This window comes from Nipponia nippon, unplaced genomic scaffold, assembly GCF_047370975.1.
Source record: "Nipponia nippon isolate SJK-2023a ecotype South Korea unplaced genomic scaffold, ASM4737097v1 scaffold_33, whole genome shotgun sequence".
In the NCBI taxonomy this organism is placed as follows: Eukaryota; Metazoa; Chordata; class Aves; order Pelecaniformes; family Threskiornithidae; genus Nipponia; species Nipponia nippon.
The window spans coordinates 2,693,203-2,713,168 of NW_028262351.1; the positions used below are offsets into that span (position 1 = coordinate 2,693,203).

The 19,966-nt window shown below is 42.1% G+C and overlaps 1 protein-coding gene across 3 annotated transcripts in view; it reads left to right on the top strand.

The window, feature by feature from the left end:
* Positions 1 to 6,241: 6,241 nt before the first annotated feature.
* The window catches only part of LOC104011930 (sorting nexin-18-like), a 102,058-nt gene continuing 88,333 nt past the window's right edge, over positions 6,242 to 19,966 (top strand). For all 3 annotated transcript variants that reach the window (XM_087770742.1, XM_087770741.1, XM_009464241.2), the window contains exon 1: positions 6,242 to 8,008. In XM_087770742.1, the coding sequence (XP_087626868.1) occupies positions 6,451 to 8,008 (1,558 nt within the window). In that variant the 5' untranslated portion in view covers positions 6,242 to 6,450. The remainder of the gene's footprint in view (positions 8,009 to 19,966) is intronic.

Genomic DNA, 19,966 nt, shown 5'->3' on the forward strand with positions numbered 1-19,966 from the left:
GATACTTTGATGGCAAAACTGCCATCAAAACTGGTCTGTTGCCTAAGTTAGCAAGAACTTGTTCTGGTTTCCAGGCTGAGACTGAGAAGTCACTCATAAGGTTCCACAATGGACAGTAAAAACTCATGGACAAATAAACTTGAGTTAAGGCTCATTCATCCTGATCAACTGACAGGTATAAGCGAGGAGCTGCCAGTGACTAGTCCTTCACTCTGAGACCAGCCTCTGCCAGCCACCTCTCTGCACAAGGCCAGAGCAACTTGAGGGTTGATGTGAACCTCTTCAACCCAAAGGACCCAAGTCCCATGGATTTCTAGAACCCAACAGCATTTATTTGCCCATGATAAACCCCTGTAGAGAGTGGCCAGGGTTAGCACAGGCACAGAACCCACTAAGAAGGTCCTCTCTGCAACTTTTTGTCCTGGGTGAGGATAGAAATACCTGCATGTGGGAAATGAATGAATGCTCAGTCCTTCATTCTTTCTTTATGATACTTTATTCATCCTATACAATGGGTTTGTTGCTGAGGTCACTTTATTACTGAGATGCATGTCAAGGACTGGCAGTCAACCCGGGCCCATTTGTCTGTAACCACGAAAAACTCTCAGCACCATCCAGAATGTCTGTCTAGCACATGCCCCCACTGGGGGCATGCCACAGCATGGAAGAACTGCATACATAATGGATTTATCTTGACAGCATCCTTAGATGGTTGTGAAACATTAGCTCTTCAGACAGAGAACAGACAGACATGCATTCCAAGCAATATTAAATGGAGGTTAAGAATTTCTGAGTAACAGTCATCTATTACACAGACGGGGGCTGAGATAGCTAATACATATTGCAAAGGTCAAACAAGAACCTCAGTGCTTCTGTTCAATTATCTCTAATTTTACACAACCTAGTTCGAAAAAAAATTCTGCAACTTTATGTTCCCACTTGAAAAATATTTTTTCTCCTAAATTCTACCGCATCTTTTCCTAAATTCCATAGCACACTATAAAGTGTCTCCATTTCTGATACCTGTTTTATGTTTTCAAGTATGATTGTACAAAACATTTAAAAGCTAATCATATTCGATCTTTTAGAAGCCGAAAATTTAAAAAAAAAACAAAACCACCAAACCCTAGAATAACATATGTGTCACATTTATTGCATTTTCTTCATTGCTTTGTTAGTTCAAAGTCTTTACTTGCTTTTAGTCTGGTAACTTCAGTGTTTAAAATCATTTTGTGTCCTCTAGTGGCAGCCCTGCCAGGCACGCCGAACTGCTGCTCTGGGAGGATTGGGAATTAGACATTACAGTTACAGATGATGTAGAAATGGAAGAAAAACAGTTTATTACCCTTTTAAGTGAAATTTATTATCCATCTCTATAGTTCAAAAAAATTACAGTTGTTTCTAGTTATAAGATAGTACCACCAGCAAAACAAAATCTAGAGATATAACATAAATAGCAACAATAAAAAATCACATACTGAGTAAGCATTTAACTGAGTTTGCTCTTAGAAATTATATCGATGAAAATTAGACTGTAGCCATTTCCTTGCACAAAGCACTATTCAGTGTGTTTCCTACTAGGAAATTGTCCACTATGAAGATGCACAGTTTTTCCAGGGTCCACAAAGGGGTATCGTCATAATGGTGACAGTGAAAAGATGAAATGCCACCAAAGCTTCATCTTCTCTCATGGAAAATCACTTTGATTTTCTTACTAAAGCAACAAAATGATATCATAGAGGAAAATTAATTGTGCTGGTTTTGGCTGGGATAGAGTTAATTTTCTTCACAGTATCTAGTATGGAGCTATGTTTTGGATTTGTGCTGGAAACAGTGTTGATAACACAGGGATGTTTTAGTTACTGCTGAGCAGTGCTTACACAGAGTCAAGGCCTTTTCTGATTCTCACACCACCCCGCCAGCAAGTAGGCTGAGGGTGCCCAAGAAGCTGGGAGGAGACACAGCTGGGACAGCTGACCCCAACTGACCAAAGGGATATTCCATACCATATGACTTCATGCTCAGCATATAAACCTGGGGGAAGAAGAAGGAAGGGGGGGACGTTCTGCATGATGGCATTTGTCTTCCCAAGTAACCGTTACGCGTGATGGAGCCCTGCTTTCCTGGGGATGGCTGAACACCTGCCTGCCAATGGGAAGCAGTGAATGAATTCCTTGTTTTGCTTTGCTTGTGTGCGTGGCTTTTGCTTTACCTATCTCAACCCACGAGTTTTCTCATTTTTACTCTTCTGATTCTCTCCCCCATCCCATTGTGGGGGATTGAGCGAGCGGCTGTGTGGTGCTTAGTTGCTGGCTGGGGTTAAACCATGACATAACAAAATAAAGAAGGAAACATTTGGGGGCTTCAAGGAAAAGTTACCCGGGGGTGATACACATTTTTATTATTTTTGGTTTTAGAGCCTCTATTCATTCACTTTTTCTTAATTCAAGATAACCTAAACTCCTTACCTTTTCCCCAAAATATTCCCAAATTTTTTATTATAATAAAGCTTCTGCACCTGAGCAGAAAAATAAATCACAATGCTTTCAAACACCCCTTTCAGCATAGTTTCTCAGGGGTCTTGAGATGCCTAACTCCAAATGAAAATAATGAGATATCCCATACATAGACATCTGTAGCCATTTGGCTTTATTTTGGCTTTCAGTTTCACCCCCCAAATTACAAATCCCTAGGAACACATTAAATAATAAACATTTTCACTGAATTATAGCTTATCAGTCTCAATAGGATCAGAATAACATTCACTTTGTCTCTGAAAATTTAATTCCCAGTGAAGATGGTAGAAATTCCCAACCAAGCAAAGCATTCAGATACATGTTTTGTGCAGCTAAAATGCCACAAGTCAATATGTGCTATTCTTATTTTGAAATCCTTGCCCCTGCTAGTCTGAACAAGAAGCAAAGCTCAATCAGTCCAGCTCTTCTACTTGGTACTGTAGATGGTTACCAAGGGCCTAAAAAGTTGGCTTCTTCAAACCCTTTAAAAAATCTTTTTTAGGGTGATTTCTAATTTTGCAGGTTGATTTTCTTGAAGATAATCATTGAGTTTTTAAAAATGTTAATTTTAACATCCACAACAGATTGCCCGCACACAATGGTAATCAGAGTTGACTCACTGATGGGAGTGAGATGGAAAATGTAATTTCAAGCTAGTTATTGTTCCAAGTTCTCTTTGCAGTTTTGTCCACCAGGGAAATAATATAACACACTTTTTCCTTTCATAATTTTGCCTTATTGATTGTTAGTGCCTGAAAAAACATGACAGTTTCATGTAACTTAATTTTTGTTAAAATCTCAAGATAAAACTGGAAGATTTTAGAGAATAACTACTTCACTAGTTTACACTTATTTATTTAAGAAATATTATTTTCATTAGCTTTACAGATTTTATGCCTTCAAATTCTCCTGGTAGCAGTTTTTGTACCTGTTGAGCTTGACGCCTTTGCTTGTGTCCGTTTGAGATACAAATAATGAGACAGTAATTATTAAGAAAATGTCAGATCTAATGCACTAAGGGGGGCAGGGGGAAGCAGGACAGCTGCCACCTCCACCACTGCACCCAAGGAAGTAAGTCAGGCCCTCTGTTCAACTTTGTCCCTTCTTCCTGCCCTGGCCATGACAGCCTCAGCCTGTCAGGCATCAGCACAACTCCTCACCACTTGGAGCAGCAAAATCCCATTCCTGAACTGGCTTTGCAGCTGCGCAAGGCATCTTGTTCATCACTCCAGATTGTTCAATGAAACAAATCTTAAACGTGTCTATTTACACAAATCAAGTAGGTCAGCATCATTTCCAGTACTGATCACCTCCATGTGAAAAAGACTATTTCAGAGAAGACAACAATAATGATTAAGGGCATTGAAAAGTAAGATGAAAAGGGACTGAAAAGTTTGGGAAAGGAGTTGAATCAGATGCAGTAAAATGTATATAAAACAATAAATGGTACAGAAAAGGCAGATCAGGAACTAATTTTCCTGTAGTTTAACCTGTGAGGATTCATGTGAATGCACAAGACTGCCCAGATCAAATCATGATCAATGATAGGAGTAACTTTGGAAGGAATACAAAACCCCGATCACTTATCTTGATTTGCAATAGTCAGAATTTGGGATGAAATCTAAGACAGAGGTTAAACTGATCCACATCTACCTCCTGTTGGGGTTTTAGCCCTTACTCTAAGATGGCCACATGGGTGGAGGGCAGCATGCTGGACCTTGGATCAGGTACCATAGGAATCCCTGCATTTGGCAGAAGAGAACCACATCTGCATCAAAGGCAGACACTGACAGCACACTGGCTGCAGCAGCAGAGAGATGATGATCACTAGTCTTGACAGAAAAAGAGCTTTGGCAGTTCTAAGAGCGCTGATGCAGGGCTTGAGGAGCACCTCGGAGACTGCTGGGGGGTTAATTGTGACCAGGCCACGTCAGGGTGCTTCTACTAGTACCAAGTGAGCTGGCTGGGAAACCCAGAAGCCTTGATACAGAGTTGTTTGAAGTCAAGATCTTCAGCTGTACCATCCTGGGCAGCTGCCAGCTCTCTCTCAGGAGGAGACTGATGCTTCTCACTTTATCACTGATGTGGATATTCAGTATTGCTCTCTGTAAACTTGCTGCTGCAAATTTAGCACTTGGGTTTGGAGATAGTGGCACAGATGATGAAACATGAATGTGTTCCACTGGGCTGGCCACCGAGGAGCTGGTTGTGTGGTGAACTATGTGGTTCTTTGGGCACTATTGGTATAGGCTAATTAAAACAGATTTCCAGAGTTAAGCAGTGAAGGAATTTGGGGCTAACATGCTAGGCTGGGGTGAGCTGATATATTCAAAAAATGTTAAGTACACAAGCCAAGCAACAGTAATAGAAAAGTGCTATGATAATATATGCACTAACATTGGAAAAATAAAGGTCAGAAGAAAAAAGTGAACAAAAGCAAAGCCCAGGTATCAAACACTAAAACCAGTAATGAAAGCAAGCAGTGGGTCTTGTAGGATTCCAGTGAATCGCCCCCAGATGAAGACAAATTATTTGACACAAAGACCTTTGAGAAGTAACATACACTTTGAACTATGTCAGAGAAATAAACAAGAACTGCGTATCTGGCAGGATGTTGATGGGAAAACATGAAGACCTGGGGGCCAAACAGGCACAATCTCCTCCAGAGAACTTCTTTCCTAGCAGGGGCAAGAAGCTCACCACAACACGGCAAAGGCAGCGTTTACACCCAGGAGGAAGACAGCAGGCAGAAAAAAGTTTGTAGCCAGTGTGTGCCACACAAACTTTATTTCAAATTGGTCTTTAACAGGTAGAAATCTTGAGAGAAACTTGTATCCAGGGATCCAAAGACAGCTCATCATTAATGGGATCGGATCCATGTGATTAGACAACACAGGACCAGGTGCCACAGGAGTTATGAGGGGAAATGATCAGGGCAGGGAAAAAAGCACAGGGACGGGATTGAGGCTGTTCCACAGAAAACCAACATAAGCAGCATGATCACATTTTTCAAGAGAGATAAAATACACATTATCCACAACTAAAACACATGCTTTCCTAATTCTAACCTTACTTTTCTTGCTTCTTTGTAAGCAAGAATCAGCTGGAGGAGGACCACCAGAAACAGTGTAACCTTCCCATAGCATCTGCGTAATACACCTACTGCAGAAAAGTTCAAGAAGTGATGGCATAAATTCTTCCTTCTCACAACATGGAAACCCTGAAAAGAAAACAAAGCATCTGAGAAGACACACAAGCTTCATTGCCAAACCTGGAGAAGTGCTGAAACATCTTTGAGGGGGGTCAGAAGTAATCATCATGCATTTGAGTCGCAGAAATCTTGTAGACTTATGAAAATTTAATCAACAGATTTAAAGAGACTGAACTTGCAAGTATTAGAACCTGTAAAACTTAGTATAAAACACTCAAAACACGGCAGTTTGGAAACGCTACCAGATTATAACCGTGTTATTGTTCTGGCCGCGAGGCCGGAGTGCCTTTCTCGGGTGAGGGCAGAGGCCGTGGAGGAGAGGGTGAGCAGGTACATGGCTGGGGTTTGGCGCCCACACCGCGGCCGGTCGGACGCCAGGGGGCAGGCGGGGAAGGGGCGGGCCGGGCCCATCGATGGGGGCGGCCGCTCTGCGCTCGGCTCTTCCGTCCTGCCTCTCGGCTCTGGATTAGCGAAACTGGCGACGTGGGACGGTTGCCGGCCCGGCCCCCGCGCCCTGCCTCGCCCGCCGGGGTGAAACCGGGACTCGGAGCCGGCTGCGCCGTAGCGTAGCGGAGCCGGGGGAGCCAGCCGCCGCAGCGTCCCCGCCGGCGGGACGCGGAGGCAGGGGGCAGTCGCGGCGCTCTCCTGCCGCAGCCCCGCCGGCGCGGCGCGGTGTCACCGCGGCGGCGGGGAGCCCCCGGGGGGCGGCAGGGCGGTGGGGCCATGGCGCTGCGGGCCCGGGCGCTGTACGACTTCAGGTCGGAGAACCCGGGGGAGATCTCGCTGCGGGAGCACGAGGTGCTGAGCCTCTGCAGCGAGCAGGACATCGAGGGCTGGCTGGAGGGCGTCAACAGCCGCGGCGACCGCGGCCTCTTCCCGGCCTCTTACGTGCAGGTGATCCGCGCCCCGGCCGCCGAGCCGCCGCCGCCCGCCCCCTACGCCAACCTCCCCGCCGGCGGCTTCGAGCCGCTGCCGCCCCCCGTCGCCTTTAAGCCGGCGACACAGCAGGCCCCGCCGGCGGCGGCGTCCGAGCCCTTCTCGCTGCCCCCTGCTGTCGGATACCCCTTCCCGCTGGCGCCCTACGGCGGCTCCTACCAGCCCAGCCAGGGCAGCGATGACGACTGGGACGACGACTGGGACGAAAGCTCCACGGTGGCCGATGAGCCGGGCACCCTGGGCAGCTCCTACCCTGACTATGAGATGGTGGGCAGCCAGGCCTCTGGCCGCTACCGCCTGTCCACACAGTCTGAGCTGTCCCTGAGCTCCCGTGGTGGCCACCTGGCAGGCCACCCACACCTGCCCGGCAGCGGCACCAAGAGCTCGGCCACGGTGAGTCGCAACCTCAACCGCTTCTCCACCTTCGTCAAGTCCGGTGGGGAGGCCTTCGTGCTGGGCGAGGCATCAGGCTTTGTGAAGGATGGGGACAAGCTGTGTGTGGTGCTGGGCCCCTGGGGCCCTGAATGGCAGGAGAACCCCTACCCCTTCCAGTGCTCCATTGAGGACCCCACCAAGCAGACCAAGTTCAAGGGCATGAAGAGCTATATTGCCTACAAGCTGGTGCCCAGCCACACTGGGCAGCAGGTGCACCGCCGCTACAAGCACTTTGACTGGCTCTACGGGCGCCTGGCTGAGAAGTTCCCCGTCATCTCTGTGCCCCATTTGCCGGAGAAACAGGCCACTGGCCGCTTTGAGGAGGACTTCATCTCCAAACGTCGCAAAGGCCTGGCCTGGTGGATGGACCACATGTGCAGCCACCCAGTGCTGGCTCAGTGCGATGCCTTCCAGCACTTCCTCACCTGTCCCAGCACGGATGAGAAGGCCTGGAAACAAGGCAAGCGCAAGGCTGAGAAGGACGAGATGGTGGGTGCCAACTTTTTCCTGACCATCAGTGTCCCCACTGGCCCTGGGGGCGGCCTGGACTTGCAGGAGGTGGAAATTCAGGTGGATGGCTTCAAAGCCTTCACGAAGAAGATGGATGAGAGTGCCCTGCAGCTTAATCACACTGCCAACGAGTTTGCCCGCAAACAAGTCACTGGTTTCAAGAAGGAATACCAGAAGGTGGGGCACTCCTTTAAGTGCCTCAGTCAGGCATTTGAGCTGGACCAGCAGGCCTTTTCAGCTGGCCTCAACCAAGCCATAGCCTTCACCGCAGAAGCCTATGACACTATCGGGGACCTCTTTGCAGATCAGCCCCGGCAGGACCTAGATGCTGTGATGGATTTGTTAGCGCTGTATCAGGGGCATTTGGCCAATTTTCCAGACATCATCCACGTCCAGAAAGGTAACACCCTTACGTGTTTTCTGAAATGATGAAGTTTTATGTATCAGTGGTATGCACACAGATATAGAGACAAAGGGCTAAATTTGCTCTGCATCTGGCTTGCTGGCCTTGGGTTAAATCTTTCAGTGTTTACTCAGATAAACTGTTGCTAAAAATACAAAAAACACATCAGTGACAATTTTCATTCTGTGCCAAAGGCCTAGATGTTGCTGGGAATTTTATTTGTCAGAGGTTACTGTGTTTGGCTGTGTATCTCTGAAAGAAACCACATCTGCCTATACCGCTGATACATTAATGATTAACGACACTTGTTCAGATAAATAGAAGTTTGTAGCACTATATATGTGTAGATGATTTCCTTGCTGTGAAGTTAATACTATTCATATATTCTTCACCATTGTGAGAAGACTAGCCCATCGTTCATTCTTTTTGCTGATATATATGATCAGGGATGTGTGGGGATTAGAACTGTAAAAGAGACCAAGAAAACATCACATATGCTGTACAGAAATGGGTGTGTGTAACAGTTATCCGAGAAAATGCGTGAGCTTCTTTATTGAAAATTATTTTGGAGATTAATAAGTGGTGTTCTGCACCCCAAGAGGCAGAGCTTGAATTGTCACCCACAGTGAATCAGTCTTTTGTGCCCTTACGTGACATTTTCAAGGTTTTTGCATCTGGAACAGTGCCTTGAGTTTTATGATAAAAGAGTTGTAAGAGTTTTTTCAACAGATCAAAAAGGCAGTCTTTCAGTAGGTATGCATTATTGCTGGGAAAAACTGAAGAGGCAGAGTTGGTATAAAGTGCACAATTTGTTGTTATTTTAAAAAGTAAGCTTTTCATTAAAATTACATGCATTACAGATTTTTTTATTAGGTGGAATAAAACAGCAGATGATATATACTATTTAAATATTATATCCTCAAGCTTTAAGACTATATAGAGTTCTTCGTTGTAATATTTTTGGAGACTTTACTTTTGAGGAGAGGATTGGGAATAATAGATAACTTGAGTGTCTGTTTCCTTTATAGTTCTGTTTAAATTTGCACTTATTGGTTAGGTTTACCATGCTGAACCAGGGAAAGTTAATCTAAATGAGCTTCCACTAGAGCAGTGCATGAGTATGATGTATGTAGAACTGATTTTGCCAGAACACTGTCCTGGTTGGAGAAATGTACAGCTGGTCTGCGTGCAGGTGTTAATGCTCCAGCACCTCTGGGCTAACACTGCCTTCAACACAATATTATCCCTGGTACGTACTTGCCATCAGAAAATGGCATGGGCTTGAGATATTGGTCTCTTGAGTGTCCATGTTCATCACAGGAATAGGTTTAGAGCTGGGTTATGTTTGTTGTTGTTGTTCCCTTTACAAAATAGGCAAACTGGAAGAAAACTGAGAGGAAGATGTTTTTTACCCCCAGTATATCGCTGTTTTATTACTTTTAAGAGTTACTTGTAACATGGTATAACTTTTCAGTTCCAAATTGTAAACTTCAGATGAAAATATGAACTGTTTGGTGTTCTTGCAACATAAGAGCTTTCTTTTAAATTTATTAACTGGGATAGTTGTCAGTATTTGAGAATTATTGTCTGTATAGACCAAACAAAAATCAGTTGGTGATAATAGATCATCTGAAAAATAGAGTTGATGTGTCTTTCTTTCAGTGTTTTATTTTCTAGCGTATAACTTCTTTATGCAGTAAAATGACCCCAAAGTGCCCTTAGAAGTGGTAGAAACAGCAGGGTGATTAGCACATTCCTTACATGGCCATGACTTTAAAAAGATGATCTCTGAAGTTAGGAGTACTTCTCTCTTTTTCTTCTACATAGTGCAAACGTATTGCCCACTTGGGATAAAAACTGAAGCCTTTTCTAGACTCCATTTCTATATTACCCTAGACCTGAGAAGGACCAAAAAATAAAGGCTGCTATGCCCAAAACATACCCATATCTGTGGGTATAATATTAGACTGCCTTGTCCTGTTATGGGTTTGCTCCACTGCAGATAGTTGAACAGCTGCTTAATGTGATTTGGAAGTGTGTTTTGTGGTATGGACTGAGAAGTCTGCATGTCTGGGGTTTCTGAATAATTTCTGCAACTTTTCTTCTGCAAAAAGAAGGCCAGAGAATCTCTGAGCCAGAGACAAAAATTTCCCTCCATTTGGACTTTATCTTTTCTCCTAGAATTATGAACCAAAGCCATGTAAGCCCTGCTATTGCTTTGTGTATCAGCAGGAAAATGTGTTAACCATTGTGCTTTTAATTGCTTCTGCCTCCTGTGTTGAGGACATCATACATGATCTGAAGTATGCAGAAAGGGATTGTCATTTTGGTCACTTGTGTAAAACATGTGGACCAATGGACTGTGGGAATATTTTCAAACTGCTTATTGTTTTATGAATATATTAAGTATTTTATGAAATGGCAATAACTTCAATAGGAGATTTTAAAAGATTCCTCTCCTTCATCTTGTGCACCCAGCATTTAAGGAATTTTCTGTGAGGGAAGGAAGAGTTGGAAGTTCCTGCTCCAGAAGAGAGAGAGGAAGGATTTGAACTCCCACATGTCAGTTGAGGACCAACTTCTGGTTTAGTAGGCTTGAAAACTAAGCTGCACTTTTGTCATTTCTTTTGCAGAACTGGTGTATCTTTCAAGAAATACTAGTTTCAGTTGCTTTAATTTTGAGAAGAACAGCAGCCTCCCATCTTAATTTGTAATGGATAATGCCTTCTTTTCTGTTTTTTTAAGGTCTACTTGTGGAAATTCCCTAAGCATTCTTGGCAAAATAATTCCTAAATATTAATTGCTAGAGCTTCACTCAACTGATGAGATCTTCTGACTTACATAATCTTCAACATAAATGCTCACTGCAGGCCCATGCAAGTTCAGGTTCAGAAAATTTATGCACATGTGAGAATTTGAGATAGTGTATGCTAGTACTGTAGCTCATGCTGGTCTGGCTATCTTGTCTTGATATTTGCTTAGTGAGAGTAGAGAAGTTATGAGGTTTGGGGTTTTTCATTCAAGTTTTGTTTGAGGAGTTACTATAATTGGCCTCTTGTGATTCCTGAAAGTGGAAAAAATACTGCCTAACTTGCTGTTTCATCTCTGCTTTCCAGATTTCTCCTTTCTCTTAACATTATGATGTTAACGCTCAATAAACTTTTGGTTATGATTTTTGCAAAACAGATTTGAGAAAGTGGCCTAAATGTTTTCTGAGATGTAGGCAGCAATTCCATTTCCTCTGCATGCCAAGATTTAAAAGAATTATTTAAAAAAATATCTGAATGACCCATTTGTGAAAAGTAAAATAAGGCAAATGGTCTTGTTTACCTGAAGCAAACTTAATTCTAGAAATGTCTAAAGGAAGTTTAAAGAATGTGCTGGGAGTGTTTTTAGAATATCTTATAAAATTATAGGCAAAAAAACCCAAACATTCCAGCTGGGAATGCATCAAAATTTAAAGCATCAAAAAACCCCAAACAGCACTGAAACCTGGAGCTCTCTATAACATTTTCAGTGAATTATTTTGGGGGGGGGGGGGGGGGGTATGTGTGCTCATAAATAAATCAGACTAGTCAAAATTCACCTGAAATTTTATATCACAATTTAAAAGCAGTGCTCTTCTCTCTTGCCTGCTTTCTAGCCTCTTAAATTTGTTGTGCAGAGATGTTTTTTCTGTCCCTATTTTTCCTTTATCCACCTTCCCTTCCCCCCCCCCCCCGCTCCATCCCTCAGATACATACACCTTGCATGGGGTTCAACTCAGGTAACTTTACTGTCTAAGAGTTAGGCATGTAATCCTAGCCAGATGACCCTCACAACAGTAAAAAGAGATGGGTACCTATATTTCATCTGTTTAAGCACTTTGATGAAAAAGGATGGATTGCTTTAGGATGACTGTTGTATTTCTTGCCCTCTCAGCTTCCCCATTGCTGTTACAGCAATGATGTAGTGTTGTCTGCTTGCTGCTGAATCACCCAATATTACCTCCCAGTATCTGAAGGTAACCTGAGGGAAACTGAGACTTTTAGATGGCTAAAATATGAAAGAATCTAGAAACTGTATAAAATAATAGCTTCCTTGGTATGTGTTAATCACACAGAGGACAACAATAAACAAGACTAAAATTGAGCAATGGCCTTACTTGAAGAAGATTAAACAGGGAAAAAAAAATTGACTTCTATGTCCTGTCTACCTAAAAGATGTATGGGTCTTCTTAAATGTGTTTGTTTTTTCTCTTTTCCTCTCCCTCCCCCATCTCTTCTTACCTTACCTTTCTAAAGGAGCAAGATTCACGCAGTCATAATGTGTTTCTCTTTCCTGTTACCTTTTGGAACCCGTTACCCTGATATCATACAAATTTGATGATGGAGAGACATTTCATAGCTGATAAAATCCCAGTGATTTTTTTTCAAAAACAGCTGGTAGCAGAGGAAGAGTATAACTGTTCATCCCATGGGAAAGACTACATGCATTACTGCACACCAGAAAGTCTATCCAGACTGCCCATTTAGTCCCAACAGGCTGGAGAAGTTTTGATCAGAGCTCACACCTATAGATTTGACCAAAGGCAGTACATTGTCAGCTCTTGTGCTCTTACAGGTACTTGCTCACCGCAAGCATTAAGGCCCTGTCTACTGGGAGAACCTTGTGGACAGTTAGATAGTAGCAGGACAGTGTAGATATTGAAGAAGTAAAAATTATTTTGTAGAAAGAGGAAATAATTTTATTTCAAAGACTATGTAATACCTTTTCAGCTTGAAGCTTATGAAGAATCTAGATGGTGAGATGGTTCTCTCTTGCAGCTGAGAGAACTCCAGGTCTTGCTAAAAGGACTTCCATCCAAACAGGGAAGAGAAGAATTGGTAGACTAAAACCAGAAAGTAGCTCCCAGAGTTCTCCCAAATCTTCGTAAGCACATTATCAAAAACAAACAAGCTGGCTGATTTTTCTATTTTGCAAGTCACCTTTGAAACAAGGACATGTTTCAGCCTTTTCAGCATCTTTCCATGACTTCATTGTTAGACTTTGTTTGAACAGTTAAAATGCCAAGTTAATGTGTGCAGACTGTATAAACTCATCCAGCTGGTACCTTACTTATTTTAAATTGCCTGGTTCAAATAGCACAGAATTTGAAATTCTAGTTAAAAAAAAAATGAAATCACATTTGGCTTAGCCCCTAAGACATTAGTTTTATCGGCAGACTAGAGCAAACAAATGGCAAACGCTTTCTACACAATCTTGTTTAGATCTTTCATGAAGGCCATGAGAATTTAAATTAAAAATAAAAACTAGTGAAAAGTGTGTTTTGGAGTGGATGTCTCATGAAATCGGTAACAGAATAGATACATTTAAACAATCTGTTCAGGTCTTGTCAGTGATTGTTCTTGTAGCAGACCAGGGAGAAGAGATGGTTTCAGCCTTTGTTTTAGGTAGGTACACATCATGGGTGGACAACTTCTGTAATGATGATGAACTGAACTACCCTCTTTATGCCTACATGCAATACTTTCATAACAGTGTGAAAAGCAGATTCATGCTACATTGCATTTTTGCCCTGTGGTAAAAAGCAACTTGCTATTCTATTTTTTTCAGACTTACCATTTTGAATCATTATATGCATGAATAGCTATGCCAGCTAACTGGCAGTGTACTGAAGAAAGATCCATTTTCTCAAATATCATGATAATGACACTATATTTTCAAGTTGCTTGCAGTTTTATATAAGTCCAAACTCAAAGGGGTAGATCCCTTCCTACTAAAAAGGCAAACAATTCTTTTCTGCCTTTATAATACTATAATATTCTCTATTGTCCTGGTTTCAACTGGGATAGAGTTAATTTTCTTCCTAGTAGCTGGTATAGTGCTGTGTTTTGGATTTAGGATGAGAATAGTGTTGATAACACACTGGTGTTTTGGTTGTTGCTGAGTAGAGTTTACACTAGTCAAGGACTTTTCAGCTTCCCATGCTCTGCCAGGTGCACAAGAAGCTGGGAGGGAACACAGCCAGGACAGCTGACCCAGACTGGCCAAAGGGCTATTCCATACCATATGACATCATGCTCAGTATACAAACTGGGGGAAGAAGGAGGAAGGGGGGGACATTCGGAGTGATGGTATTTTGTCTTCCCAAGTAACTGTTATGCATGATGGAGCCCTGCTTTCCTGGGGATGGCTGAACACCTGCCTGCCAATGGGAAGTAGCGAATGAATTCCTTGCTTTGCTTTGCTTGCATGTGCGGCTTTTGTTTTACTTATTAAACTGTCTTTATCTCAACCCATGAGTTTTCTCACTTTTACTCTTCTGATTCTCTCCCCCATCCCATTGTGGGGGATTGAGCGAGCGGCTGTGTGGTGCTTAGTTGCTGGCTGGGGTTAAACCACGATATCTATATATTATATGTTCTATATTAATTATTAATTTAATAAAAATTTAGTATTTACAATTTTAAATTAACATATAATTTAACGATATATAATATATAGCATTTCTTATATATAATATGAATATAGCATTATGTTATTATAATGTTCACGTGTTCTGCTTTTGAATTATATATTTTAATTGGTTACATTAATGATGGTTTACCTTGTATATTTTTTACTGCAACAAGGAATCTACTTTTTTTGTCCTTACAGAGATACTGCAGCATTCAGATTTCTAAGAGAGAGCATTTAAAGGACACTAGGGAAAAAGTGGAGCGGTATCTGCATTTCGTTTGGATCTTGACTCTTTTCATATGAATTTATGTAAAGTGTCTATGCATGTTGTATTTGCTTATCTTAGGACAGTAGCGGAGCTAAGCAGATGATGATGGACAAGCAAACACCATAAATTGTGCTTGCTCTTTGCTTCCCTTCAGCCTTACAGAGAACAACATCCAAAAGCAGGTCTTTTATAGTGCCCCAATAAAGTAGGGATGAATGAGTAGGTAGAACCTGCATTTATACTTGCTTCTCTTGATAATGGTATATGGATATCGATATGCGGTCTTACCTGCCTTCTCCTGTCCACCCACATCCCATGAATCTCAAGAAAATTTTGAAGAAGTTACCATAATGATGCTTACAGTCATTTTGGCCATGACTTATATTCGTCTTCTACAGATCCAGAGGAGACATTTCTGCTCATATGTCAGTTTTACTGAAGATTAATTTATATCACACATGCACAGCATCATTTCTGATTTAGGTTGTTGTCTTGAAGTCGGCATTACGAACAGGGCATTTACAAAAGCTGTTAAGAGTCTATAGCATCGTTCTGACAGAATAGTGCCTGTTCTTAACATCCTAAATGGGAGAAATTAATGTTCAGAACCTATGATGATTACGCTGTAATAGACCAACTTAAACTCTGGAAAAAGAGAGATTTATCTTAAAAGCCTGTTTGGTGCCACTTTTAGATGTAAGCTAGTAAGAAGTACTTAAAATCACTGAAAGGTTTCATCTTGGTACTTCTGCAAATTGCAATTGCTTAAATTTTCAAGTGTCCACCCTGAAAAGCATGACCGGCTTTTCAAGGGGCAAATGTACTGCATTTCTAGCAACCAGTCTAGTTTAAGTTTCGCTCCTTTCTGTACCCCCAGTCTGCAGCGTCAGCTGAAGCCGTACCAAAGAAACTCCTTAAATGGTACATATGAGTGCTGAAAAGCACAGACTGTCTTAGAATTGGGCAAAACCAGCATTACCTAGTGTTTGCATCTTGGGCTGTGGTGCAAAAAGCTATGTTTGTGATAATAGACAGCAATATACACAATGTAGCTGGATTTTAAAATCAAATTATTCTTGACAGGCCCTCTTTCAGACATCACTGTAGGTACCTGTAAGTCAGAACTACTCAAGAACACAGTTTAGACATGCTGTAGTGGCTGAAATAAGGTTATTTGTTTGCTGAAAACACCGCCTGTGTACAATACATCTAAAAATACATTAGTTTTAAAGTCACTTCATTCAAGATTTGAATGGAAAACTTCCATCCGATTTTGCACCATTTTTACATGCGGTTACCTAGCAGTATGGGCTTTTTTTGTTTTGTTAATGGGGTTATGTGTGGCAGTAGGTGCAATAGACAGGTAATTCTGTAGCGTTTATTTAATTTATTTTGCCATCTTGCTCTCACCTCCTGTTATCAACTGTTTCAAGGGCAAACTATGACTTGTTGCTTGCATAGCAGCGTGGTGTAACGTGGCCCAGTGAAACATTCATACTGGAGGTGCTGCACTCCAAAGCTTGTAGATTCCTCTGGGGGATTCTAGAGCTGAAATGCACATTGCAAATGTGATAATTTAAATATTTTTCAGTAGTATGAGCATTTTGGAGACTCTGAACATGCACAGGTATGATTACAGTCCTTGTAGATCTGGATAAATAAATTGGCCATGTATGTTCTTCCTATGTGTGTGTACACCAACTTGCAGATGTATGCAGTGAGTCTAATCAGGTCTTAAATATGGCATTATTTTAAAAAAATAGTTATACATGTGTCGTGTCCATTAACACTGGTAGCTCTTTAAAACTGAGTGACATTTGACACTGTGCATTCTAACACCATCATTAATTGGTTATATATTAGTTAAATCAATGTAGATGTTAAAACCACCAGATGAGATTAAAATTAATCAAGTTTCTGAAATCTTTAGCAAAGACTGTTTTATTTTTGTGTGATCTCTGAATTGTGTAGATTAGAAGGTGATTTCATTTTGAACTGAAGAATGCAGTGATAGCTTTCAATGAGCTTTGCAACTGGATAACTGGAAGAACAAATAATTCTGTCTAACGTTAATAATCCTGCAGTCAGACAATGTTAACCTAGATGGTAGCAGAGTACTGTAATTTACGAGCCTAGATGTATAGGATAGTAGTATTTTATTGGGTTTTTTGAGCAATGGGCAATGAAATAATAAAAAATAAACCTCACTGTTTTTAACTGTTGTTAGGCTGCAGATTCTAAAAGTATTATAGCCATTTTCACATATCTATACACCCCCTGTAATACTAAAGTAATTAAAATTTGATATATTTTATTTTTATATTTCTAACTTTCATTATGGAAAATAGAGCTTTGTTCAAATAGTTTTCCACCATCAAGAAACATATCATCTTTGAATTAGAAAGCCTGGTTTTGAAAACGCTATTGTGTTGGCACTTTCAGAAAAAACAAGTGACTTCATCATTTTGCCTTTGATGTTGAAGATCACTTGCTTTTTTCTGTTTAAAATTGTAAAACCAGATTTTAAAGTAGCGAGTCATTCCTACGTTAGTTACTGTAATGTTACTTTTTCCCTGTGACATTTCTTTTATACACTTAAGTTTCTGCTGGAGAAGTCTTCTGTTTTTAATTTCGGGCAAATTCCCATTATTCTGCTTTCCATTCTAAATCATGGCCAGGAAATTTAAAGAATTTGCAGAATCTTAACATAGGCTGCTTTTGTTAATCTGTGCTCAAAGCATTCTTAAGCGAATAATCCATCAACATACGAAAATCTCTATTCTAGTACATAAAATTTCATCGTTTCACTTTGAATTGAGAGAGGGAAGTTTGGGGGCTTTTTTCAGAGTAGGATTTCATGTTATGTGTAATCTTGTGTGGTGCTTCTGCAACTTTCCTTGTGCTGGAGCTAATGATCGTGGAGCCCTGGGCTGAGTTGGATCATATAGCTAAGCCATTGATAAAACTAAACCACCATCTCCCTCCCCTCCAGGCCAAAAGCAGTTTTTTATGGGATTAGTCATTTGAGTCATCCCATAACATCTTTGCTAGATCTGTTGTAAGTAAGTGGGATGGCCATGTAGATAGGCTTGTTCTGGCAGCAGATTAGAGATATGTTGTTTAGAGATAATGTTGTTTCTTTCACAGTTGTTTATTTCAGAAGGAGGGTAAATCAAAAATGTGCTATATGCACATGGGCTACCCAGGGCTTGCCTTTTCAAATCTTTAAGCAAAGAGCTGTAGTTAAATAATCTCATCATTAGGTTCTTTGGTAAGGAAAAAGTACATTTATTTCACTTTCTGCTTTTGCATCCTTTTATGAAAGCCACTAAAAGCAACATGATGAATATATTTTCTCCCTTCTTTTCAGAGATGGTGTCTCATATTAGAGACAGTGTCTTGTAATAAAAGTAAAGCAAAGGGAGTCGTTAGACTCTTTCAAAGCTCTCCCTTCAATAGCGAGTAGCCTGCTTTGAAGGACACATCATGCCTACTGTTAGGCCTTTTAATATGATGGGCAGATGAATGGTGTGGAAATGTAAGTTGTTTTACTTTCTAGTAAGTAATGTACCAAATTTTATTGTGTAGCTTGCTGACAGTAGAAAGACGAAAAATTGTTTATTGCACAGGTCATTTTATTTGCACAAGATTTCTCAGGTACAACTGCTGAAAGATTTTTCTTTGTCAAACTTGGGAGCTTCTTTAAGGAGCACAGTGTTTTCTGACCCTAGCTGTCCTTCCCCGTGAGGGAGCCAACTCTCAGAGGAGCCTTTGGACTTTGACACAAGGTCTTGGGGGAGGCTGTCACACCGAAGCTTGTTGGCCGGGGGACTTCTCAAAGGCGGTGGTCAGGAATCTGGCACTCTCTGGTTTTGCTACACTTACCACTGATGTCAAGGCTGGAATGATCACCCTCCTCAGTTTTTTTTCCCATTCTGCCATATTTTATGGCTGTTGTTTTTTTCAGTATCATTTACAAATAGGGTTTACAAAAAGAGTAAGTATGGATTTGTGCTTGGAGCAGCTCGTGGCCAGGTGCCACGTTTCCGTCCCTCAGAACGGTTACTGCTTCGCACCTGCATCATTGACCAGTGGCCCCAGCGGTATGCTAGCCCTTGCTTCCCTCCCTCTCGGCAGTGCCGAAGCCGGCTGGGGAAAGGCAAAGAGCCATCACGTGAGGAGCTGCACATGTTGTTGGGCTGGCACCCAGCTCACTGCTTCACTCTCCCTCCCTCCCCCAGCTCCATTAAATATATAGGAAGCTCCCTAGGCTGGTACAACCGTCCGATTATTATCCACTATTGGTTGTTCAGGTTGGCAGTGATGAGGTAGCTGAGAGAAGTACAAAGACAATCAAAAGGGATTTCAGAGAACTGGGGCGATTGCTTGAAGGATCAGGAGCGCAGGTAGTGTTTTCCTCCATCCCTTCAGTAGCCGGGAGGAATACAGAAAGGAACAGGAAGACCCATCTCATTAACATGTGGCTCAGAGGCTGGTACCAGAGGTGGAATTTTGGGTTTTTCAATTGTGGGGCAGTTTACATGGCACCAGGCCTGCTGGAGACAGAAGGGGGAAAAGGATTCTGGCTCAACAGTTAGCAGGCCTCACTGAGAGAGCTTTAAACTAGATTCAAAGAGGAAGGGGATAAAACCAGGCTTGCTAGGGACGAGCCTAGGGGTGGCATGCCTGTGTTGGAGACGAGATCAATAGGCCAACTGAAGTGCATTTACACCAATGCACGCAGCACGGGCAATAAGCAGGAGGAGCTGGAAGCCATTGCGCGGCAGGAAAACTATGATGTGGTCGCCATCACAGAAACATGGTGGGATGACTCACACAACTGGAGTGCTGCAATGGATGGCTACAAGCTCTTCAGAAGGGACAGGCAAGGAAGGAGAGGTGGTGGGGTAGCCTTGTACGTTACAGAGTGTTTTGATTGTCTAGAGCTCAACGAAGGTAATGATAAGGTTGAGTGCTTATGGGTAAAGATCGGGGGGAAGGCCAACAAGGCAGATATCCTGGTGGGAGTCTGTTACAGACCACCCAATCAAGATGAGGAAACAGATGAAGTATTCTACAAGCGGCTGGCTGAAGTCTCGCAATCCCTAGCCCTTGTTCTCGTGGGAGACTTCAACTTACCAGATATCTGCTAGAAATAAAACACAGCAGAGAGAAAGCAGTCTCGGAGGTTCCTGGAGTGCGTGGGAGATAACTTCCTGACACAGCTGGTGAGGGAGCCAACCAGG